General features: G+C 39.0%; 4 protein-coding genes across 9 annotated transcripts; 3 read left to right on the top strand and 1 right to left on the bottom strand.

Moving 5' to 3' along the window:
• The first annotated feature begins 1461 nt into the window (after positions 1–1461).
• Positions 1462–5299, top strand: fth1a (ferritin, heavy polypeptide 1a). Of its 3 annotated transcripts, none has more exons than XM_044206376.1 (5): positions 1462–1803; positions 2536–2641; positions 3772–3918; positions 4241–4366; positions 4821–5299. In XM_044206376.1, exons 2-5 carry the CDS (start codon positions 2540–2542, stop codon positions 4977–4979), a joined length of 534 nt encoding a protein of 177 aa, XP_044062311.1. In that variant the 5' UTR covers positions 1462–1803; positions 2536–2539; the 3' UTR covers positions 4980–5299. The 3 variants fall into 3 exon arrangements, with proteins under 3 accessions (XP_044062311.1, XP_044062329.1, XP_044062320.1); XM_044206394.1 differs by having other exon boundaries at positions 1501–1803; positions 3799–3918; XM_044206385.1 differs by having other exon boundaries at positions 1503–1803; positions 4244–4366.
• Positions 5300–6424: 1125 nt separating this feature from the next.
• mcee (methylmalonyl CoA epimerase) lies at positions 6425–9811 on the bottom strand. Of its 2 annotated transcripts, none has more exons than XM_044206356.1 (3): positions 9680–9811; positions 8545–8885; positions 6425–7174 (listed from the first exon to the last, which is right to left on the bottom strand). In XM_044206356.1, the coding sequence occupies exons 1-3, from the start codon at positions 9798–9800 to the stop codon at positions 7022–7024; spliced, it is 615 nt and encodes a 204-aa protein (XP_044062291.1). In that variant the 5' UTR covers positions 9801–9811; the 3' UTR covers positions 6425–7021. The 2 variants fall into 2 exon arrangements, with proteins under 2 accessions (XP_044062291.1, XP_044062298.1); XM_044206363.1 differs by lacking the exon at positions 9680–9811 and adding an exon at positions 9551–9673.
• mphosph10 (M-phase phosphoprotein 10 (U3 small nucleolar ribonucleoprotein)) lies at positions 9733–15632 on the top strand. Its single transcript, XM_044206292.1, has 11 exons — positions 9733–9884; positions 10878–11496; positions 11588–11769; positions 11889–12045; positions 13057–13198; positions 13356–13423; positions 13520–13657; positions 13746–13859; positions 14250–14357; positions 14448–14678; positions 15347–15632. The coding sequence occupies exons 1-11, from the start codon at positions 9799–9801 to the stop codon at positions 15494–15496; spliced, it is 1995 nt and encodes a 664-aa protein (XP_044062227.1). The 5' UTR covers positions 9733–9798; the 3' UTR covers positions 15497–15632.
• Positions 15633–16965: 1333 nt separating this feature from the next.
• Positions 16966–23267, top strand: ist1 (IST1 factor associated with ESCRT-III). Of its 3 annotated transcripts, none has more exons than XM_044206338.1 (10): positions 16966–17118; positions 17715–17815; positions 17969–18149; positions 18315–18402; positions 18522–18605; positions 18717–18827; positions 18918–19094; positions 20092–20193; positions 20691–20697; positions 21378–23267. In XM_044206338.1, exons 2-10 carry the CDS (start codon positions 17728–17730, stop codon positions 21542–21544), a joined length of 1005 nt encoding a protein of 334 aa, XP_044062273.1. In that variant the 5' UTR covers positions 16966–17118; positions 17715–17727; the 3' UTR covers positions 21545–23267. The 3 variants fall into 3 exon arrangements, with proteins under 3 accessions (XP_044062273.1, XP_044062265.1, XP_044062281.1); XM_044206330.1 differs by having other exon boundaries at positions 20652–20697; XM_044206346.1 differs by lacking the exons at positions 18522–18605; positions 18717–18827 and having other exon boundaries at positions 20652–20697.
• Positions 23268–23894: the final 627 nt, after the last annotated feature.

Here is a 23894-nt window from a genome sequence, read left to right as displayed (position 1 = left end):
ACCTAAATGGAACATATTTAATAACTGGATCTTGGGGGTGAGCCTTACAGACGGTACTGCAGGCTGTTCAAGGCAGTTTTTTCATACTGTGTTAGTCATAGGTATCTTTACAAATACAGGAAATTATCTTTATTTCTGTTTAGTCACATGGTAACCTCTGAGTGCAGCATAGAGCCAGAGTCCTGCCCCACATGAGTCCACCAGATTTTAATTTAGGAATATGTACAACGTGCACACAGTATCAGTATCACCTTAAAACACAGGGCCCCTTTTCAAGACAGGGCCTGAAATCAGGTAATAAAGTAGGACCCATCTAATGGCCCCTGGTTATGTCAGTTGTTATTGTGCTTGAGTTTTATGGATATTACCAAACAAAATTACAGTTAATCAAATTACCACAAACCAATTGCCACACAGTTATTATTGAATGTTTATCATGGTAACTAATACAGTATGTCTCAATAAGCCAATTAGTCATGTCCTGGTGTGTGACTATAAGACTGTTACTTAATGCACAACTTTTTAGGTTTGCTAATGTCACTGGGAAAAAAACTACAGAGCTGTGTCATATGTTCAAAGCTGAGTCAGTAGATGGTAACTTCATGAGAGTTTTTTTGTTGTTGAAGGTCTGAGGATAGAGGGTGTTGTGTGCTTTGGAGGCTGTTAGTCCTCTGCTCTGGTTTAAACTTGTGATTTTGGGCGATATAAATAAACATGATTTGTTTATCACACTCTAATGCCTCTAATCCTAAATATCCTGCCAATACAAATGGGCTAGTTTACCCATTCACAATTGTGGGGTCACTTCATGGGTTCATTAGAAAATCAAATGATAAATCCTTCTTATTTATGTTTTTTTCACCATGTAGCCTTCTATTTTTCTAAATAGTAATGGGTGGTTCATTAAAGACATACAATGTAGAAAAAAAACAGTAATAGCAATACCACAATGTAAAAATATAAGTGGGCCTAAAAGTACTGCATTCAGAGTTTTACTTAAGTATTACCAGCGAAATGTACTTAAAGAATCAATAGTAAAAGTAGTCGTTGTGCTTAAAGGCTCCCTTCGGAGTGTTATTATTGGATTATTTTTATTGATGCCTAAGAATGTAAGCAGCATTTTACTGTTGTAGCTGGACCTTGTTTAACTGCTTCATATACTGTTGGAAAGTTAAATCTATAGTTATTTGTCATTCACATCAGATGTTCTGAATGAAAATCATCAAAACAAAAATACTTTATTGATCCCCGAGGGGACCTATTACTAGTAACTTTAGCTGCCAGATATATCCTGAAGGGTCAAAAGTACAATATTATCTCGGAAACGTAGAGGAATATAAGGTGTGGTGAAGTAGATGTAAAGTAGCATAAAATAGAAATACTCAAGTACACAATTACCACAAAATTGTACTTGAGTAAATGTAGCAGTTCAAGGTGCAGCCTCCAAGTCCCTCCCTCTTCCGGTCAGTGACGTCAAGGCCCATGCCATCTGGTTATCTTCGAAGCTCAGGCCGAAACTCGTAGTTGATCCTCTCGTTAGCGGACAGTGAAGGTTACCTGCTTCAACAGTGCTTGAACGGCAACCTTTCAGCTGTCTTCAGACACCACAGGACGGGAATCATCGCTTTGATCACTCAGACGACCGTCGATAACATCAAATTTAAATTTACCTTAAAACATCAGCTAACGTTAGCCAAATTATCCTAAACACATTTAGCTTGCTAGCTAACTGTTTTGCTAACAACGCAAGCCACTCAGACATCTTTTCGACCTCCTCACAAGAAGACCCGCCACTGAAATTTGGTAAGAATTCATCTCTAAGCTTTCTGTCTTTTCATATGTAACTTATATCATATTTGCTTGTCGCTGACGGACTTACACCGACTAAATAGGTTAACGTTGGCCTCTGGTGAGCAAAGTAAACCACTAGTAGTACTGGTGCGGTTGTTTATCTCCTTGCCGCGGCCGCAAGTGTGGCCTTGGCGCAGTTGGCTCTCCAACCTCTCTTCAGTGCCAGGCATGCCAAACAACCACATTGTTTCGGTCAAACAAAACAGTAAATGTATATTTTACCAGTCGTGACTTTAAAGGGACAGTTCACCCCAAAATCAAAAATACCTGAAAAATACCTACTCTTACCTGTAGTACTATTTGTCCATCTAGATTGATTTTTTTTTTTTTTCGGTGTGAGTGTGCCGAGTTTTGGAGGTATCGGCCGTAGAGATATCTACATTTTTTAATATAATGGAACTATATGGCACTCAGTTTGTGGTGCTTAAAGCGCCAAAAATACATTTGAAAAACGCAATGTCTCTTTGCTGAAATCATGACTCAAGATAATCCACAGACCTTGTTGTGAGTAGTTTCATGTAGGAAATATCAGTAGAGAGAAAATAGCTCGGTTATATACTGTGTAGACTTATATCAGCAATGCTTTATGACACACACACACACACACACACACACACACACACGGGTTGTATCATTTTGAGTGTGTTTGTTTGTCCAGTAAGACTTTTGTTTGCTGTGTTTCAGAACCATGAGCTCTCAGGTGAGACAGAACTTCCACCAGGACTGCGAGGCTGCAATCAACAGGCAGATCAACCTGGAGCTGTATGCCTCCTATGTCTACCTGTCTATGGTGAGAGTCCAATAGGTGGATAGAGAAACGTGTTCAGACAATAGATCAGCAGCTGAGTGAGAGGAAAGATGAGTGGAAAACCCAAAGTGGAACAGTAGAACTGGTTAGCATAAGGGGAACAGTTATGCTGATACCAGTTATTATCGAGAAGTGATTCATTCCTTTTAACTAGACTGTATTGTGGTTATGCTGAGTGGGCTTTTGTATCCTCACACACCCTCCAAAGTGTGGCCAGTGGGCCAACCTCTTGCAGATGGACGAAAAAGCATGTGGGAAGTTTGGATGAGGGTAGTCAAGCAGCCCACTGGCTTAATAATTAAAACCTACCAGCAGAGCTGTCATTGTCATTAAACATTAACTGGTTAAACATGTGGGTGAGTTTTCAGGTCAAATGAATGTTGTGTGGCCAAGTCGTAAAACAAAGGTTGAAGTTCCTTTTTTGAGATTATGTACAAAGAAAGGGCAGAGAGTGCATCACCTGCCCTTAAAACACTTCCTCTAAGCACAGTTTTCACCTATTGATCAAACACACAGCTGTGTATATAAATGGGTTTTTGTACCTTTTTTATGTATGTGAAATTTTAATTTAAGTCTCTCTTCTTCCTGCTGTTTTTCCTAAAGGATTTACCAGGTTTAAATTAAATATAAATGTTTTGTTTAGTTGAGATATTTTTGAAAGTTTTGTATTTTATTTGCCATGCCTCTATGGGCTCTTACTATTTTACATTGCAGAACAGGAATGTTTTTAATGACCAACATTGTGCTATTGATTTATAAAAAATTTAAAAAAAAAAAAAAAAAAAAAAAAAAAAAAAAAAAAAAAGCAATGAACATTTGCATTTTTTGGAAATAATAGTAGTAGTCTGACATCTTTAATGGAAGCAACAAGGTGCTTAACAGTTAAGTGGCATTGAGTCAGATGAAAGCTATTGTTGGAATTATTTTTTCTTTTATCACAGAATTTAGCACATTAAACTCTGCATACGTGTCTAGTTTTAGCTGTGTGTGTAATAATCTTCAGTAGTTATGTGTTGGCCACATTTCGGGACGTTTTTGCTTCACCTGAAGGAAATGGCTAGTTTTAATTTTTTTAAAAAACCCACCAGTATTCCCCTCTTGCCTCCTCACAGGCGTACTACTTTGACCGGGATGACCAGGCATTGCACAACTTTGCCAAGTTCTTCCGTCATCAGTCCCACGAGGAGCGTGAGCATGCTGAGAAGCTAATGAAACTGCAGAACCAGAGGGGGGGAAGGATCTTCCTACAAGATGTCAAGGTATGAGCTCATATTTGATCTAATACATTAGTTTTTTTGTTTTATATGTGTTTTAATTTAACACACTGGGTGTGAGGTTTTTCATTCTGGGCTATCATACGGCCCATGTTGGGTGGGCAACGTAGAGACAAAAAGATATAGAGGGTGCGAGTGTGCTGTGCTGCTTATCTTTCACTGACACACAAACACAACCCCTTTAACGTTAAACTGCAAACCCACTTTCAAAATAATCAGAAAGCTCGCTGTCTGGGTTGGGTCGTTAGCCTCCTGCCTCTCAATTAATAAGGGTCTCACTGTTTTCCTCACTTGCTTTGTATTGCAGAAGCCAGAGAGGGATGAGTGGGGCAGTGGTATTGAGGCCCTTGAATGTGCCCTGCAGCTTGAGAAGAGCGTGAACCAGTCCCTGCTGGACTTGCACAAGCTCTGCTCTGATCACAATGACCCACATGTAAGTATTAAATCGTGGCCTGACGATTGAACAGCAAAGCACCTTGAAAAATTTTTTTTTTTCCATGTCACATTTTAGTTTTAGAAAACACCAATCCCAAATTCTCAAAATTGAAATAAGTATCAAGTATTTTAATAAGTACATTAACTAATCCAGTTACTACCTCTTGCATACCCCGTAGTATTAGCCTGTTACAGAAGTAAAAAAATACTGAGCTCTGAAAAACACTTAGGACATACACATTGGTTGTACATCTGTACATTAGAGATAGATTTGTTCATTGCAATGAGCTGCAAATTCAATACTTTGATTTGGCATGCATGACATTTATGCAGTACAGCCTCACCAAACGAACCATCAGAATAGAATCTTCACACAAGTGTCTTCTTTCATTTAAATTCAGTGAGTGTGTGTGTGTGTTTCAGCTCTGATGTGATTTTTAACTTTCTTTCAGTTGTGTGATTTCATTGAGACACACTACCTGGATGAGCAGGTGAAGTCCATCAAAGAGCTGGCAGACTGGGTGACCAACCTGCGCCGCATGGGAGCTCCTCAGAATGGCATGGCCGAGTACCTGTTTGACAAACACACCCTGGGCAAAGAAAGCAGCTAAATCCTTCCAGATCACATTTACGAAAGCTTTCTATATATGTATATTTGTATCTTGCTTTCCAGTGTTTTCAGAATATGAAGCCATCTGCATGGTAGTGGCTAGTCATTTAAACCTGTTATATTACTCACAAATTTAGCTATTTCCTCCACATTAGTTACTTCAGTAATCCCCTGTCCCCAGAGCTGTGAGCTATTACATTCACGTCCCACTCTTGTATCTTGTACCTCTCTCCGCTGTCAGCTATGCCTGTCATTTATTTGCTGTGTTTTATGCCAGGAGCTGTTAATCAAACCAAATAAAACGAACCCTCTGAATTCTGATTAGTCTCATTTTTTTAAATGTTGTCCCATAGTTAAAACAAATAAACCCATAACTGGAAAAACAGCAAAACTACCTTGCTGACAAAAATGGGTATTAATAGTACTAATGATCTGTTTCACTTCCATTACCAGAGAAAACAGAACTACGCAGTCAGCAGGCACCTTAAATAAAATTTCACCCAAGTCCCAATAATGGGCAGTGAGCAATTAGAACTCTGTAAACGCTTTATTGTAGGATCTATTTTTATGTCTTAGCAAATGAAATGTTTATGAAGATCTGGCTGTTGTAAATGTATTTGAACTAATGGAGAACAAAAGTTTTGGTATTTGAAGGAGACTCCAAAGACTGGTAATCAAGAAAATAATCACTATTTATCAGAATGTGAAGAACATAATTACTGTTTTCCTCAGACCCTGTGGTTTCTAGAAAATACACACCAAAAAGCCTAAATAAGCAGCTTGGTGTGAAACTAATGATCATCTGCCGTTCATGTCTCAAGACATGAGCAAATTGCCTTTGGTCTCTCTTGTGTCAGCTTCGTACTTCGTCAAAGTAGGTTATGTATGTTGATTTTTATATTTTTACCATCTAGGGTTTATAAAAAGTCAAGTAATCAGGGGATTTCCAGCTCAGAAACAAACTTTTTACAGGAAGTGTAAATGAAATGATTGAGAGTAGACCTGCATCACCATGAGTTCCCCTTGTTTTGTAATCACGGACAGCTGTTTTCTGTCAGGAATACAGACTGTTGGTGGGTAGTAGTGCCACTCCCACTAGTGGTGATCTAATAACTAATGCCACTAATAATAAAAATGTATTTTGACATGATTTTAAAAAACACAATTATCAATCAAAATTTCTATATGCACTGTGTATACGGCATGCCAAGAAAATGTGTCTAGACTTTGAGTGAATGTCATCTCCATTACACACGGATGATACTGGATTTTTGGCCAACTTTACTGTACTGCACTCCTAAACATACTCCGAACTAAAGTAATAAAGTAGTTTCCTATTTAGGTTTCACCTGAAAGACACAGACGTTTCAATATTTGTATTCCTTTGTTGGAGTCAAAAAGTGTGCCATCCTATTTGGAAACTTGGCCATGTTAAAAATACATGAATAAAATATCCAAAAATGTAAATTTAATTCAACCCTTTTCATTTTGGAATCTGCATCAATACAGTGAAATTAAAACTGCATGAGTTGTAGATCATGTAAAAATAAATTGTGTTATGGTTAAAAATTACCAAACATCCCAAATTCTGTATTAAAATTACATTAAACACAACACTGCCATTTGATCTATCGTCCCCTTTTTAGGTATTAGGGAGAACTCATCAGCTGGAACTGCATTCTAAATATTATTTCTTTCCTACTGCAGCATGCACTGGATACTGTATGTGGTCATTCTACTAGAGGATAGTGGAGTGAACTCAAATGCAAATGGACATTCACTGAACATTACACTTTATGGAAACTGCCAAAACACACATCACACCATAATGTCTTCCCAACAAAACAGGAAAGTCAAGAAAGGCTCTGAAACAGAACTGGAAGAAAAACTTTGAGGCACCTTTCTGAAATGGGAAGATCAAAACCTCAGTGCCATAAGAACAATATTAGAAAATCAACATTTGTTCTCAGTGATTATTAAACTGACTGTGGAATATATTAATGTGAATTAACAGCTCCCACAGTCCCTGTCAGACTGAGGTGTTCATGCTTCTTCAAGCTCCACCAGCACACCGTCACAGTCTTTAGGATGGAGAAACATCACTGGTTTCCCATGAGCACCTATGAGGGGCTCTGCTGACAGAGTTCTGATGTTCTTTGCTTTCAGGTCGGCTATTGCAGCGTTAATGTTGTCTACCTGCAACCAAGAAGATACACACTCTATCATGCTGATCATCTTTTAAATGCACAGCAAAGTATGAAATGCAGAAAATGTATTGTATTTACTGTATTGGTGACTGGTGTCCAAAGCATAACAGAGAGGTCTGAGTGATTCAACTAAGGTTTAAAATGTGCAACTTTAAGTTTCAACACACACACAACAAACATGTTATGTTTGGTTTTAAGTAGCTTAACTGACATAAGAATACGTTACAGACTGACTATTACTGGATTTGTGAGGCCAATGCCAATATTGATATTTGAAAGTCTGATAACAATTTGTTTTTTGACACAAACACAAATGCATATCTTTGACATTTCTGTAATGCTTGTTACTTATCGGTCAACATATACACTGGTAATGATATATCTGTAATAAACTAATATTGGTTGGTGTATCGGTTGGGCTCTTGAATAAATGATTGTTTATAGCGGTTTAGCTTACACTGAGGAACCCTAATAAGAAGCAAACCAAATACTCAAATGCACCAAACACATTAGGCATGAAAGCACCGTAAGTCTTCAACTAAAAGGTTGAATTCAGTCTCCAGACTCCAGACCCAAAAGAGCCCCTTTGGAATAAAGTGGAACAGGATGTTTGTTGCACAAATGTGCTATTTAACACTAATAGACCATTCTCATGGCAGACATTTTGACTCATCAAACACAGGTGTAACTAATAATGAATGAATAATGGATACATTCAACTTAGTGTCAGTGCCATCAGGGCTCTGGTGTTGGCCTTGTTCACAAAAGACATTTCGACATGTCACAGTAGTAATTTCAAAAAGTTCTTGCACCAATAAGACAGGTGCTTAGGATCAAAAACTCGTGACTTGAAAAGCCACCCAAAGAATCCACTCTCCATGACTTTAGCTCACGAGATGTTTCGGTCCTCAGACCGTCATCTGACAGAATTCATCCAGACCTGTCACAGTAGGAAAAAGCACATGTGTAAATGATAAAATTAATGATGGCTGAATTCTATTTAGCTGCTTTGGTTTCAGGGTCCTGGTACTGTATTGTGAATGCTGGCTCACTGTCTCACTGTCATGGCTTACTGTGACAGCTGACTAGAACAGAGCCATCAATAATGTAACACCTGTGCTAATCCAAGTATGACAAGTCTGAATGTCTGCTGTGAAAAAAGACTATCGTGCGTGCTGGCTCACTTATGCATATTAATGTTATTATTTACACGTGTGCTTATTCCGCTATGACAAATAATGTTTGCTGTGAGAAAGTTCTATTCAAGCTTATCTGAGGGGGTCATACACAATACTGACTAGGTGTCCCTAATAAAGTATCCAATGAGTGTAATCCCTACAGCTATCAATGCTGTCTCACCTCAATACAAATGTGGTGCATCCCTCCAGACTTGTTCTTCTGTAAGAAGCCAGCGATTGGGCTCTTCTCCCCCAGCGGATGAAGCAGCTCCAGCTTAGTGTTGCCAAGCTCCACAAACACTGTGTAGACTCCGTGCTCGGGCAGGGGCACCTTGTCACTCACTGTGGCCCCCAGCACGTCCCGATACAGAGCTGTGGCCGTCTCCATGTCAGGGACAGCAATGGCAATGTGGTTCAGCCTCCCCAGCTTCCACAGCGATCCAGGAACGCCCTGATGGAGGGGTGCTGTCGTTGAATGTGTCCTCAGGAGTGTGAGACGAGAACATCTGGAAAGACCTGCCACTGAATAAACAGATTAAAATATAGTGAGATTAGCTGTAGCTATTGTGTTGGAACAAACTACTAGAGTTTTTACATGCAGTTTTCCCTTCAAGTAGCTTCAAGGATGGAAAAATCTTATTCCACACTGTCTGACAGTATCACATATACACGGTATTCTGCACCAGCTTGTTCCAAACATAAATGTATGTTTACAGAGTGAACCCAAGACATGTTCATCAAAATTAAGTATTCTAGATGTATTGTGCATCATTTAACACACATTTTCCCAAATCCATGCTTTTGGTATCTTTGAAAACTCTGAAATCTCCACTAGATTTTGAAATAAAGGTCTGTGGGTTTTAATAATGTTTGGCTGAATGGTATGAGTTTAATAACTGATACACATACAGCAGGTTAAAACACCTATCAAATACTTTCTTAGGGAAGTACAGCTATGGCATTCGTCAAAATGTCTGTTTTAGGTTATCGGGGAGATAAGTTTTGTCATTTTACATCTGAGTTGAAGAAACCATCTGTACATTGGTGAATATAAGACTGGACTATGATCAAGACAGAATCAAATTAAACTGTATTCAGTAAAGTTATCTTTGCATGCCTTCAGATAAAAGAAAATCTCGTCTCTTTTTTTCTTTTACACAAAACACGAAACATTCCATGTAAGTTACCCAAACGCTGCAACCAGACAGCCCCCATGATGTAATGTTAACATAGGGTTGAACTTATACAGTAACTTATACAATACAGCACAGAAAAACATGTGTTTGGCAGTTGAATACTTATTGACACAAACCAACCTGCAACCTTCAGCACGGCGGACGCCATGTTTGTATCTCGGAACCAAAACAGCAGCGGAAGAGTTTCTCGGTGAGCCTGTTTACCTGCGACACCGTCCGTCACGCATGTGGGGGAAACCATGGCTAGTGGAGATGTGTGGAGCGTGCTGGAGGAGTGTGTAAATAAAATAAATGCCAACACAGCACAGCCAGAGAACTTTCTGAGGCAAGTGTTTACTGTCAGTATGGTTGTGTTGTTGAAAAAGCTGTTAAATGTTGCAACGTCGTTGACGCACGTTTGAAGAGAAGAGGTTCAACTAGCTAACCGTTAGCTAAAGCTAACTGCATGAACGTGTGGCGTTAGCGCCGTGTTACATTAAATGTAACTTGCTGTCACAGTCAACCTATTGGATACTTTAAGGAGAATTTGGGAGGGTATTTATTATTTACCAAGTCACTGTTTTGCACTAACTATTATATGTTATGGTAACATTACAACATGTCTTTAAACGGAACCCAATTATCCCATATATTCTTTATCCACGAGGACCACAACAACCACAAAACTCAACTAGCATGCATCTACACTTGGGTTTTCTGTTATGTTCAGTACAATACTATCAAATGCTGCACGCGATAAGGATGAAGTGATTGTGACATGATATAGTATTGCAAGACAACCAGCTGCTGTGATATTAAAGGAAATTGTTAAGCAGAGGTGGTAAGCCACCCAGGGTCTGACGTATTTTGTCTCTTGATCATTGTAATTTTTAGATGAAGGTCTCAACATTCTCATTAAACATGTATGGTTTTGTTTCACAAGTGTATTCATTTTTATGATGTTAGTGGAGATGGTCTTTATTTCAGGCAGAGGTGGTCAGCTCTGCAATAAACCATTGCAGGAAAAAAAAAACCTGAAATTGTCTCTAAAAGAAATCTTAGAATACAAAATTGTTATAGAAAGAGACATATTACTCCATAAGAACTAACCCCATTACTCCAATGCCTAATGCTAACAGTAACAGTAATTATTGGTACTGATAGTGTATCACAGATGACTGTGTTACATTACATTGTTGTGTTGAGTACTTGTTCAAGCCTTAGCACTGCAGATTGCAAACCACAGACCTGCACCCAATTTAATGGGTGTCTTTTGGACAAATAAAATAAAAAAATACACCAGACTTGTCATACTGATCATGTGTTTCCACCTTTTCAGCCTTCAAGATGGAGTGGCAGCAGACTTTACCTCTCTCACTAAGATGCTATATGACCTCCACAAAGCCCAGGAGCCTGCACATTATAAAGGCAGCCCATTGGCTCAGCTGGTGGTGGAAAACTTTGATGAAGAGCAGATCTGGCAGGAGCTGGAGTTGCAGAACAATGCTGTACTGAAACACTTTAAAAATGCAACTGATGAGGCTTTGTCAGATGAGACATTAACATTGCTGGTAGAAGAGGAGGAAGAGAACAGTGATGAGGAAGAACTACCCAGGCAGTCTAAGAAAATGGCTGTGGAGGCTGAGGATGGGGCAGAGGATTACACAGATGAGGACTCTGATTTAGATTTTGATGTGGATGCTCTGGAGAAGCGAGAGAAACAGAAGAAGGAGATTGGTAGGAAAGGCTCCAAAACAAAGGTTGTTCCCTCTGAGGTTGATGATAAGTTCTTCAAACTGTCAGAGATGGAGTCGTTTCTTGATGATATGGACAAGCGAGAGGGAAAGGAGGATGAGGACAAAGATGACGTAGACTATTTTCAGGACCTGCCCTCTGATGAGGACGATGATCGCGACCTAGATCTAATCATTTCTACCAAACAGCAAAAGAAAAACACTGTATGTATTTGATCTCTTATTCTGAAATATTTTATTGTGTTCTGGTGGTACAGAATACAGGAAATATATGGTTTATTGTTTATATTGACAGGCAAAGAGCTCCAGGAATCTCAAGTACAAGGACTTCTTTGATGCTGTGGATAGTGAACCAGCTAAAGCAGATGACCAGTCAGATGGCGAGGATGACAGCATTGATGAAAGCCAGGAAGAAGGTGAAGAAGAAATAGTTGACGAAGAAGATGATTATGATGGTGAAGAGGAGGGTGACGATGAGTAAGTGTGATTAAAATTATGTAATGCATATAATTATGTGTGGGAGAAGCACGTTTGGTTGAGTATGGTTGATTCCAGCATGTTTGTCTCGTCATGTTTGTTTATAAACCCTTTGCCAGGGATGAAGAGTCCAAAGCATCTCGTAAGAAAGTGACCTTTAACCTCTCTGGGGATGAGGACAGTGAGGGAGAGGACATGGAGGACATTTTTGGAGGAAAAACTCCAAGCTCAACAAAGTCTGAATCAAAGTCATCATTTGAGAAACGGCAAGAAAAGGTAACCAGGTTTAAAACTTTGCTAATTTGCTTTGCCAGTTCGTGTGGCTTAAATCTGGTGCAGTCATAGTTGGTGGGGGAGTTTTACAGTAACTGTTGTTGTTGTTGTTGTTTGTTTGAAAGTTTTTGATACTGGTGCCAAAAAGATATGCGTTTAAATACCAAAACAATACTTTATTCATCACATTGAGGAACATGAAAATATTGTCTAAAAAACCCAACAAAATAAGCAACAATTCTCTAATGTGTAATTTAGCCTTAACACGAAGCAGGCGTACAAGAACTATAAATAAAATGTAAAAGTAATGAGTACAAGGAAGATGACTAAGAATCTGACCAGGCATAGGATCCCAAAATTTGGTTCTTAACTTTTTTCGATACTTTGTGCTAGAGATACATTTCTGTTGGTACCCATTTCTGTTGATACCCAGCCCTAGCTGCTTCATCAATGTAAACCAGTCAGACTGCGACTAAGGCTGTGTTCAGAGCAACCTCGGCTCTGTGTGAAAAAACAGCCCTCTCGCCTTTTGTCATTCAGACATGGGTGACTTGTATGTTAACTTTTCTTGCGGCTTCATTCAGACACGACAGCATATTTGATGATGATTGAGCTAATAATTAAAGACACACATTTCTCTCTCTCTGCATGTTTAATCAGAATCAGAAATACTTTATTGATCTCCAAAGGGAAACTCTTTAACCTCGTGCTCCTGCAGCCTTTATGTTAATCTGACGGCATTCAGTTCAGACTTGTGCCGTGTTGATGTGTGATATGAAAATGTTACTAGGTCCGCCCTAGTAAGATTGCCGTCATGACTTTCACGTACAAATGAGAGCTTATTCAGACATGAGACTGACATGTTAAATTGCCATCAGATTACCGATACCTGAAGCAACACGCCCCCACCAACGCAACCTCTTGCATTGTTTTAGCGCAGGGCTGATTTGGGCTTGAATATCCACTAATAATATATCCTATTCTAATCCTATTCTATCCTGTTCTAACCTGCAGATGACAGAGAAGATCGAGGAGTTGGAGAAAGCAGCTCTAGCAGCGAAGCCCTGGCAGTTGTCCGGAGAGGTGACAGCACAGACTCGTCCAGAGAACAGCATGCTGGAGGAAGATGTGGAGTTTGAGCAGGCATCGAGGACAGGTGAGTGACTTCTCTTCTTTTTGTGTGTTGCATTTGTATGTTGGCAATTGACTGTTATTTTGGATTTATGTAGTTATTCACACCAGTGTTATGTTTGTTTGATAAAATGGCGAACTATTTCAAATCAGACAACAGTATCTTATCTTTGCTCTTTTAGCCCCTGCTATCACAGAGGAAACCACACTACAGCTTGAAGACATCATCAAACAGAGAATTAAAGATCAGGTTTGTCACAATAACTTATTGTCTGAAAAAAATATATGGTGTTTTTTTTTTGTTGACTGATTATAACCCAGTGCCTTTGACTTATGTTTCTGTAAGGCGTTTGATGATGTGGTCCGCAAGGAGAAACCCAAAGAGGAGGTGTTTGAATACAAGAAGAGGCTAACGTTGGACCATGAGAAGAGCAAGCAGAGTCTAGCAGAAATATATGAGCAAGAATACCTCAAGCAGACTCAGGTTTGACTTCTATCTTGTTTACACTGCTACTCTAACACATATGAACCTGTGCTGCATCCATTTTTCTGTATTTATTTCTTTTTTTCAGCAAAAGACAGAGGAGGAGAAGGAGAACCCAGCCCATGTAGAAATTCAAAAGCTTATGGACACACTCTTCCTAAAGTTGGATGCTCTCTCCAACTTCCACTTCACACCTAAACCAGTAAGTTTTGCCTGACAGCACTGACTGGAAGTTTGAGATTGGCTGACTGAAAGATTCTGAAAGATGTAGAAGTTAGTGTCAGCAATCTAGGCTTATCTAGCAAAACCTGTGTAGGATTTTTACCCTGGATCTAACTCTGGTTAGTGGCATCTTCAATTTAATCTGTGACTCGTAATGCATTCAAAACTTTTTAGACATAATATGTAAATATATAACATGCCATCACCTCACAAAGGTTGTCTGTAGATAGGGCAATTGCATAAAAATGGAAATGAAATAAATTATGAAAACTAATCGTTTGAACATATCCTTGAGAAAATTATTTACTGTAAAGGGTAGCAGGCCAGTGCAGTTACTGAAAACCGCATTCATGTTGCCCTTTGTCCACAGCCCGTTCCTGAGGTCAAAGTGGTGTCTAACTTGCCATCCATTACAATGGAGGAGGTGGCTCCAGTCAGTGCTAGTGATGCTACGCTGCTCGCACCAGAAGAAATCAAGGTTTGTCATCAATCCTTTTTTAAACATTTATTTTGATCTTGGTATATTTAGTTACACAGCTTGTCTAATAATACTCTATTCTAACCAAAGGAGAAGAGCAAAGCAGGAGATATTCTGGGTGATACTGAGAAGACGTCAACAGACAAGAAGCGTGAGAGACGCCACAAGAAGATGGTGAAGCGTCTAAAGATCAAGGAGAAAGAAAAGAGACAGAAACTTAAAGAGACCAGTACAACTGGGGAGAACAAGAAGCCATCAAAGGCTGAAGTCACAGAAAACCTAAAGAAGCTCACAAAAGGAGGCAAAGCCACGATACTCAAGGTGAGTGTTTTCTCTCATGTTCTTTCTCTCATTGCTCAGATCAGTATGCATTCAGCGCTGGCATTTGTCACACATGTCGGAGATGGAAATCAGTATTAGCCTGTTCAAACATTTGAAGTTAGAATATATAAACTGGAGAAAGACAGCTGTGATGTTATTAACACTGACTGTGCCCCAAATAGTTAAGTGGAACAAATCCCAGATTAGATTTTATTTACATAATGATGATGGAAAAACTCGGCAGACTGGAGTCCAGTTTAGCAAAGTACATTTACTCAGGTACTGAACTTAAGTCGAGGTACTTGTACTTTTATTTTTAAAGACTTTTACTTGAAACAGAGTGCTTTTAAATTGACGTATTCGTACATTTTCTTGGTAATGTTTCTGAGTCCTTCTTCCACCCCTGACTGAATCAACAAAAGAATAGAAACTAGTTAGAGCAGTCATTTGAACTGGTACTGTGTCCTGGATCAGTACTGTGTCAGCTGCATATTGCTATCACAAACTGGGTCATCAATTTTAAGTTGTCAAACTGATTGCTCATTCTCTGCTTCCACTTCCCACGCATGCCACACTTTTGATGCCAAAATAACTATAACATTAATTCTTAGATAATACTGTGTATGTTCCCGAGGTGACTTGACTAACACGGTGTTCCTCTGTTTCAGGATGAAGGAAAGGACAAGGCTCTGCGGTCCTCTCAAGCCTTCTTCTCTCAGCTACAGGACCAGGTCAAAAGTCAGATCAAAAGTGCAAAGGACCAGTCGTCAAAGAAGAAGAAACGCAAAGAGGTTTCTGTCAGCAAACTCAAGTTATAATAACTGTGATAGTTTGTTGTGGAAGATCAACTTTTTATTGTATAGATTCTTTTTTTATGAGAAAGCTGCAATATATTAAATCTGAAAGTCCTTGTTAAATGTTTCCATTTTCATTCAAATAAATCAAGTGCCCAGATGTGTTTGTTTGGCCATAAGTAAAGCATTTTCAACTGTTATAAGAAATGTTCATTCACATTCATATGAAAATATCAGAGCACTTTCTTTTGTGTAAAGATGAATGTACAGTGCTTGTCTGAAGACCCACAGTTGTTCGTTACACTAGAGGAATCTTTTTTTTTCCTCATTAGAAAATCATAAAAGAAACAAAAACAGTAGGCACGCGTATATGTTTTTATTTGTCTGTGGGCACATAATTGGAGAAAATGTAAAGGTCAGCTCATTACCAAAAATGTCTCACTAACAATCTAGGACTTTGTGTGTATTAGGCTGCTCAAGCCACTGAACATCAAAAATACTGACTTTAGAACAGCTGTGTGAAATCAAGTGATTTTTAGGTTTGAAACACCTTAATCTGGTACAGGTGTTATTTGGAACTGTCAGAGATGGACTAAATTTTCGCATCCCAAAAGTAAAGGTATGAACAACTACCATTAATACTCCAGCAAAATTTAAAGTCTTCCATTCCTCAAAGTAACATAGTCACAGTAAAATGTATTGAGTAAAGAACAAAAAGAACACAATGTAAATAATGTTATCTTTCACTGTGTAATGTTGCCTGCATCAACTAACTACCAGTGGCGTTACGTTACAAAGTAAAACTTAATACAGTGTTAAAAAAAAAGTCCTACATTTAAAAATGTTTAAAAAGTAAGATAACTATTTATGCAGACTGGCCCCTATCAGGGTATATTTTTAAAGATATATTTGATTATTATTATTACAGATGAATTAACATGTAAGCAGCATTTAATGTTGTAGCTAGTGGAGGTGGAACTAATTTTGTACTTTTGGGTAGTTTAATCCGTCACATTTTAGAGGCTGATTATATGTTTTGTTTGTAAAATCCTTATCTGCCAAGTAACCAGTAACCATGGCTGTCAAATAGTGCAGTGGAATAAAAAGCACAATGTTTTACTCTAAAATGTGGTGAGGTACATGTATAAAGTATCATAAAATGGAAGTGTAAAGTAAAGCAGTACCTCAGTTTTGTATTTATGAACAGTACTTGTATGAATGTTACTTTCCACCCCTGCTAACTAGTTGATGTACTGCTAACTAATTTAAACTCTAAAAATGAACTTAATGTCATTAGCTTGTGTAATACTTAGCAAGTGGGAATAACCAGTACGTAAGTCAATTTTGCCTTAGAAAGCAGTAGTAGAAAGTGCAATATTTCTTTCTGGAATATAATGCCGTAAAAGTAAATAAAACGTGAATTACTATAAGTTATAAGTAGTACTACTTAATAATTATAGCAAATCACAGTATATCAGTAAATGTACTACTGTAGTTGACTCCTATTTGACAATCAGTATGAAGACCCCGCCCCTGAGATAAAATAACCCTGACGTCACTAAAGAGCAATACGGAAGTGAACCAGGCGACGGAACACGGACAGAAACCCAAATAAGTTGGTGTGTACGTTTCACTAATATTTACGGGTAAGTCACTGTCGCTTTATATTATCAAATTCTTCAAACTACTTGAGTGGGTTTAATCAGTTTGTTTTGATTTTAGCTACCGTTGAGCAAGAACTAGGTAACGTTAACTGTTAGTTAGCTAGCGCAAACCATGACAGCACAAGACTGCTAACAAAGCAAAGGCTAGCTAAAAGTCAGGCCCAGTAACACAGACACAGGGTTTTAAACGTGTCGATAATATTATTGTTAAGTAAATAGATGATTAAAGGAGAAATAAAATAGATAAGATGGTAACGTTTAAGTAGCATGGCTTAGGTAGCCGCGTTAGCTGTCCGTCGCGTCAGGCAAAAGCTAACTGTTTTGAGCTGTTTAACGTTTAATGCTACGTAGTTTTCATTAGCGAGCTAACTTAATGTTTGTGTGTGTGTTGTATTTGTTTGGAGTAAATATGCAGAGTCATTCTGTTGCGATGGGTTGGTCATGCTCACATGATTAAGTGACTCACTGGATCAGAGGTGGGGGCGAGGTTAGATGGACTCCGTAGGCTGGTTTCGGTTGTAACAGTTAATTTATGCTACCGTGTGGTTTCTGCTCCTCTCATGCTCTCCTGTTCACAGAAAGTCTATCATCATGCTGGGAGGAGGATTCAAAGCAGAGAGGCTAAGAGTCAACCTCCGCCTGGTCATCAACCGACTCAAACTCCTTGAGAAAAAGAAAAGTAAGCCCTTGCATGAATAAAAGCCCCGGTCCCACTCTCCACAATTGTGGAATCAGTGGGTTCTTGTTTGCAAGACAAGTGTTTAATTTTTCTGTTCCTCCCAGTAACGACAATTTGCATTTTCCCACTCCCATTCACAAATTAAAAATTAAGCTGAGCTTGCTCAAAAGGCAAGGAAGGAGATTGCAGATTACCTGTCATCGGGGAAGGATGAACGGGCACGGATCCGTGTGGAGCACATTATCAGAGAAGACTATCTGGTGGAAGCCATGGAGATCCTTGAGCTTTACTGTGACCTGCTGCTGACTCGCTTTGGCCTCATTCAGTCCATGAAGTAAGTAACTTGGCCGAGATGCACCAATGCCACTTTTATTGAATTTACTGATGCACAGTGTACATGAATTATTAACTATGGTGAATGTGGGGGTTTCACTTTATTAACTTTATCTCTGGCTGTCGTGGTCTTTCTTGTTAACCCCTTTTCTGTTTCTCCAATTAGGGAACTAGACCCGGGCTTACAGGAGGCAGTGTCCACCCTCATCTGGGCAGCGCCTCGTCTCCAGTCAGAGGTGTCTGAACTAAAAACTGTAAGTACTCTAGATATAACATAGTACTGGCAGCATTGCCAACAATATTGAAAAAGTTCTGTCTATTTATTCCTATTAAGGCCAGTCTTGACAGTCTTATCTCTAAATGCTTCTTTTAGGTATCTGACCAGCTATGTGCAAAATATAGCAAGGAGTATGGCAAGCTGTGCAGGACAAACCAGATTGGCACAGTCAACGATAGGGTAGGCAGTTCTTTCCACGGAGTGCCCACAAGTCTGTTCAAGAATGCATGAACCTTTTAACTTAGTAACTTTTTAGCAGCATCTAATCTCACATATGTGATATGTTTATAGCTGATGCACAAACTGAGCGTGGAGGCCCCTCCCAAGATCTTGGTGGAGCGCTACCTGATAGAGATCGCCAAGAACTATAATGTGCCGTATGAACCTGACGCCATGGTCCGGGTGAGCCTTAGAGAATCACTTACTCAGTATGAAGGATGACGTCATGCATTGTGTTTATTTACCCACTCATCCACCCCTGTCTCCGGACAGCCCGAGGTTTGTCCTGGAGAGGAGGCAGACCTGATTGACGTGGACACTGACAAGAAGAATAGAGGAGGAGGAGGAGGTGGTGGAGGTTTCACTGCTCCTGCTGCTGCTATGCCTATGCCCATGCCTATGCCCATGCCTATGCCGACAGCTTTCAACTATCCACCTCCCAACGGAGCTGTAAGTGATTGCTTTTAAAGGCCCCATTCTTTATGGTTTTGTTGTGAGTTATATATTTGGTGATAGAAAACTTTAGAGTGCAATAGGATTCGGAGACAAGGATGAAATTTTCAATCACAATATATATCGTCATATCGACTAACCATGGAGTCCAATTACCTTTCCCAGAATTATTGGGATATACGATATTATGTTGATAATTATTAAATCCTCAAACAGAGTAAAAACACACAGTACTTAAGTGATTGAAAACGTGTTTATAATAAACAATATCACTTTAAAAGCAAAAAAAAAGATGATGATCATTTGTGTTTTGGCCATTCTTCTAACTAGCTTTAAAGGTACCGTTCACCCAAATCACAAATAAACTAATCGTCTCACTTAGTCCTAGTGGTATCGAGACAAGCAGATAGTTTCATGTTTATACGCAGATCTTTATATATGCTGTTGAGACTTCTGCTACCAACACACTAGAACAAAAGTGAAAGGAATTTTGTTTTTGGTGCTCAAAGCATCCAAAAATCACCAAATTGGAAAATATTTAACAGCAACATGTTTTCATCATTGTCCAGGTCACTCAAGCACTGGCCACAGACATCACTGTGGCCAGTGCTTGGTACTTTCTCCTGAAACTGTTTCCAACTAAAGCTGACCGTAGAGAGGTCTGTGGATTATCCTCAGTGATTTTTTTGTGTGTGTGTACTGTATTTAAGAATACATGGTTTCTCATTTTATTCTGAAGAAAAATCAACATTTTAGCCCATTTTAAACTATTTGAACTATTGAACTATCCTTCACGGCCTATGCTGATTATTGCGATGAAGACGGTTATTGTGATGACCTGATCGTGTGGCGATGTGAGAAAGATGTAGTTTTAGCAATGATCATTGCACCCAAAATGTGATATATATTATCCTTACTTTGAATGGCTTGATAGAGATGAGAATTATAAATGTACAGACTTTCAGACTTGTACCTGACTGTTGTTTTCCTCCAGGGACCGTATAATGCTCCCATTGGAACCTACAACAATTTCCAGCACCCCATGGGAGGAGGGCAGCCCCCTCAGCTGCCCACTTCTCCCCCCACATACGAGTCTGTAAGTGACTGAACCCCTCCCATCCTTGCCTCCTTCCTGTTCCCACAGATGGACAGACGGACATGGCAGGGCACCACTCAGGGAAGAGCAGTTCATTCAGCTTGCTTGCAGTTTTGCCTGTCATCTACGTTTTTACGCATTTTCTCAGAGTAGACTCAGATTCAGTTTCATCCGTATGGCTATAGGAAGCATGAAGTGCTAATACTACTAACTTTGACTTGATCAGTTGCTCTGAGTGGGATTGAAATGACGAGAGACGAGAGTGATAAGTGCATTTTAGAGAGAGCTTAGGCAAGCTTAGTTCTAAAATCCCATGCAGTATTCCCTTTTTATTTTGTTTTTTACTTCTGCATCATTGAACACAATTAATTCTTTCTTAATACTAACACATACAGTTTAATATTCATTTATTTCAATACAAAGATGACATGATCAATTACTCATTTTCTCTGTTTCAGATTGATGACCTAACCAACAAACCTTCTGTTCCTTCCCAGGCCATAGGTGAGTTCTGCCAACAATCACAACAGTTGAAGTTATTCAATATTTTTGTTAGGGTCAGTTATGGTTAGTCTGTTTCGGGGTGCTTTCCGACTTCCCTACCCTGTCTATGGCACTCAATCCCAAGCCTTTTCATTACTTCTGAAAATGTAAGTCTTTAAAAACCGGTTTCATTTTTAAAAGCTAAATAATACAAAAAAACCCAGTTTTTAGCAGATGTTACCCAATTAAGAGTGTATTTGTTGTGAACTATATTTGGAAGCAGATTTGGTGCTTTGGTGAGTTTTTACTGCAGCTGGACAGTGTACGTGGTATTGATTCAAAATAAACTACAGTACCACTGTTCATCGTAATGGAGGAACATGTCACCCAGCATAACAGTGTGGCTCACAGATGTGTTTTTAACAGTTTTTGGACAACAATGGAGGGACAGAGGAATAAGCTATCAGGCTTTGACATCACAGGCAATACTTAGGATCAGTTCATCGTTGGTTTTGGCCTTTTTATAGGATTGTTTGACAAGAAGAAATTTATAGGATATTGCTAGGTTTATCCTTGAAATATTATCGAAATTATCCCTCAGGTCTTTCATGTAAGAACAGCGTTTGTCCATTCCTTTATTTATTTTATTTCCAGGTATGCTGCTGCATTAATTAAATTAAATACCATATATTATTCTCCAGGTCCTGGCCCTTCGTCTCAGCTATTCGACAACAACACTCTCCCAGAACTCCCCTCTGTTCCCGACACACTACCCACATCTTCCTTTGGCGGAAACACCACCACCTCGGATGACATCGACTTTGACGATTTAACACGGCGGTTTGAGGATCTGAAGAAGAAGACCTAATTGCTATATCCCTAAACTAATACACACACATACACACAGGCCTGTGTCGTCACCTACGTAGCTCAGAACAGGAAATGGAAAATGTTTAAGGCTCTCATTCAGATTTGGATAGTTCTCCTCCCCCTTCCACGGTGAAGTAATCTTACATAGATATTAAATATACATGTATTCTTACCTCATTTATATAAATGTGACCAGCGTACTGAGGGTGTGGTTGCTCACTCGACGTTGTCAATTAGCAGAAATCTCATTTCTGTCGGCAGTATACGGCACATTATATAAATTCTTACATACAATCATGTGGGTGTTGACCCTTGTTCACTCATTTTAGGTCACAACGACTTTTAACTTTTCCCATTTGTCTGAGTGACTTTTTTTTTTTTTAACTGGTTTTCCCAGGGTTTTGAGTCTGACTAATATTTACAGTACATGCCTTCATTCTTCTTTGCACATGCTGTGTCGCTGTGATCTTTGCCACTCTGTCACCCAGTCCCGTCTCAGACCAGTCAAACTAGCACGACTGGTTGCCCCAGTTTGGTGGGAGCTGGCCTTCACAATAACAAAGGCTACAGATTGTTTCCAAGGTGAGGCTCCAATACCCAACAATTTTTTGATAGAAGCCATATTTTCAGTGTCTTGCAGTCATGTAGTTTTGTCACTGTAGAAAGAATATTTTGAAACACTCCTTACACTTCATGGTTTCTTGATAGGATTTATGAGCCCTCCAGGAAAAGCTCATGGTGACACATTTCTGTCAGTTCTGTTACAGGAGTGGTGGGGCACAGATGTAAAGTGATAAAACAGTGTATGTTAATCTGTAATATAATACATTTACAATTATATAGATTTAACTGTACAGCAAAAAGAGTTTGGTAGTAGGGAGTTGTTCAATATTTGATAAATCTGTTTTATATACAGCATCTCCAAATAAAGGTGGTTTTTTTTTGCCCTTTTTAAATGTCAGTTTTACCAAATACTTTGTGCTTTCTTTTTTAAGTACTTAATTTACAAAAGCAGTCACACAAGAACCTGATTTGATTGATTAGATGTATATATTGACCCCAGAGGTAATTGGTTTGTGTTGTCCTCTGTGATCGTGTGTGCATGTGTCTTATATTGTATGTACACCACTGCATTTGCCTTAGCATCTCTCAGAGGCCTTGCCAGTCTGTACCAGGATTATGCATTTGTTATCCATCAAGGCTGGGTATACTTTACCTGCATTGAGTCTCAGTTGATTAGATTACGTTTTGCTTTATTTGCTTTACCCATAAACAATTCTCTAAAAACCTGTTAAGTTGAAATCGCAGATTGGAAAAAAAAACGTATGTACTGGCAATAAAGGTAGATGTTTGTATTTTCCTGTGGAGAAATGGGAGTGAGAGGGTTATGTTGTCGCACAGACGTGACGCGTTGCTGCAACCTAACCACACCCAGCTCTGCTTGCATGGCAGATGAACGGTGGCCTTGAATAAAACGATTCAGCTTTCAAACTGGGTGATAGACACAGATTATAAATGTGTTTTACATGTGTTGGAGAAAGTAGAGAGAGATTATTAACACTACAGAACTGTGATCTGCTCACTGTCTTTTCTATGTAGGACTGTTCTTTCATGTATATACTTTAAGACACAAAGTGGTGTCTTGTTGCAAAATAAAAACAGGAGTTTTTCCACTGTATACTAAAATAACAATTTAATAAAAGATTATTTGGAACTGGAAACTGGTGAGGTTTCACACTATATACTCTCATTGTTCACAACACTTCCACTGCTTTACAATGCTGTAATGTCAAGTGGTAACCAGCAGGGGTCCTCAGTGTAAAGGTAAAGAATTATTCCTAAAGATACAACAAATCTTTATTTATAGATTAAGTAGATTATGTATCATTGAGGTTTAGTTTTTCTTATTTCAGATTAGAGTAATCTGTTCACCTTCTTCAAGGATCCTAATAGTTCTGTCTTGACAGTCATGCATCATATTGAGACACATTTTACCTGCTCACCTCTAAATGCATTAAGATCAATTCAGATTCCACAGTTTCTTTGGGAGAGTACCAGTAAGGGCAGATAGGAAGGTTTGCAAGAGTGGCAACTGTTTAACTCATTAATTTGCATGCTTTTAGAGATAATCAGAATTTAGCTCGAAAGGTGAGATAGATCTGCGGAGTTTGTAGAGCTCATTGTGTAATGCAAAATGTGGCAGATGAGGCATTTGAAAATGAGAATTTTAGATATCCGCCAGCATAAGAGGCTGAAAAGTGAGACTTTGAAAGCTTTGGGAGTGATTTGTGTAGTCGTAGTCTTCTTTGTCGACTCTTCTTTTCGTTAAGTCTTCAAATCAGTTTTAA

This window comes from Siniperca chuatsi, linkage group LG1, assembly GCF_020085105.1.
Source record: "Siniperca chuatsi isolate FFG_IHB_CAS linkage group LG1, ASM2008510v1, whole genome shotgun sequence".
NCBI classification, from domain to species: Eukaryota; Metazoa; Chordata; class Actinopteri; order Centrarchiformes; family Sinipercidae; genus Siniperca; species Siniperca chuatsi.
This window is presented reverse-complemented; position numbering and strand designations above follow the sequence as displayed.

Coding starts and splice junctions, on each gene's coding strand:
- fth1a (XM_044206376.1), top strand. CDS start 2,540: ATGAGCTCTCAGGTGAGACAGAACTTCCACCAGGACTGCGAGGCTGCA. Junction 3,919..4,240: donor TCTTCCTACAAGATGTCAAG/GTATGAGCTCAT, acceptor TTTGTATTGCAG/AAGCCAGAGAGGGATGAGTG. Junction 4,367..4,820: donor CTGATCACAATGACCCACAT/GTAAGTATTAAA, acceptor ACTTTCTTTCAG/TTGTGTGATTTCATTGAGAC.
- mcee (XM_044206356.1), bottom strand. CDS start 9,800: ATGGTTTCCCCCACATGCGTGACGGACGGTGTCGCAGGTAAACAGGCT. Junction 8,886..9,679: donor CGCCGTGCTGAAGGTTGCAG/GTTGGTTTGTGT, acceptor CTGTTTATTCAG/TGGCAGGTCTTTCCAGATGT. Junction 7,175..8,544: donor TGCACCACATTTGTATTGAG/GTGAGACAGCAT, acceptor TCTTGGTTGCAG/GTAGACAACATTAACGCTGC.
- ist1 (XM_044206330.1), top strand. CDS start 17,728: ATGCTGGGAGGAGGATTCAAAGCAGAGAGGCTAAGAGTCAACCTCCGC. Junction 18,606..18,716: donor TTGGCACAGTCAACGATAGG/GTAGGCAGTTCT, acceptor ATATGTTTATAG/CTGATGCACAAACTGAGCGT. Junction 20,698..21,377: donor TGTTCCTTCCCAGGCCATAG/GTGAGTTCTGCC, acceptor ATTATTCTCCAG/GTCCTGGCCCTTCGTCTCAG.
- mphosph10 (XM_044206292.1), top strand. CDS start 9,799: ATGGCTAGTGGAGATGTGTGGAGCGTGCTGGAGGAGTGTGTAAATAAA. Junction 11,497..11,587: donor AACAGCAAAAGAAAAACACT/GTATGTATTTGA, acceptor TTATATTGACAG/GCAAAGAGCTCCAGGAATCT. Junction 14,679..15,346: donor GCAAAGCCACGATACTCAAG/GTGAGTGTTTTC, acceptor CCTCTGTTTCAG/GATGAAGGAAAGGACAAGGC.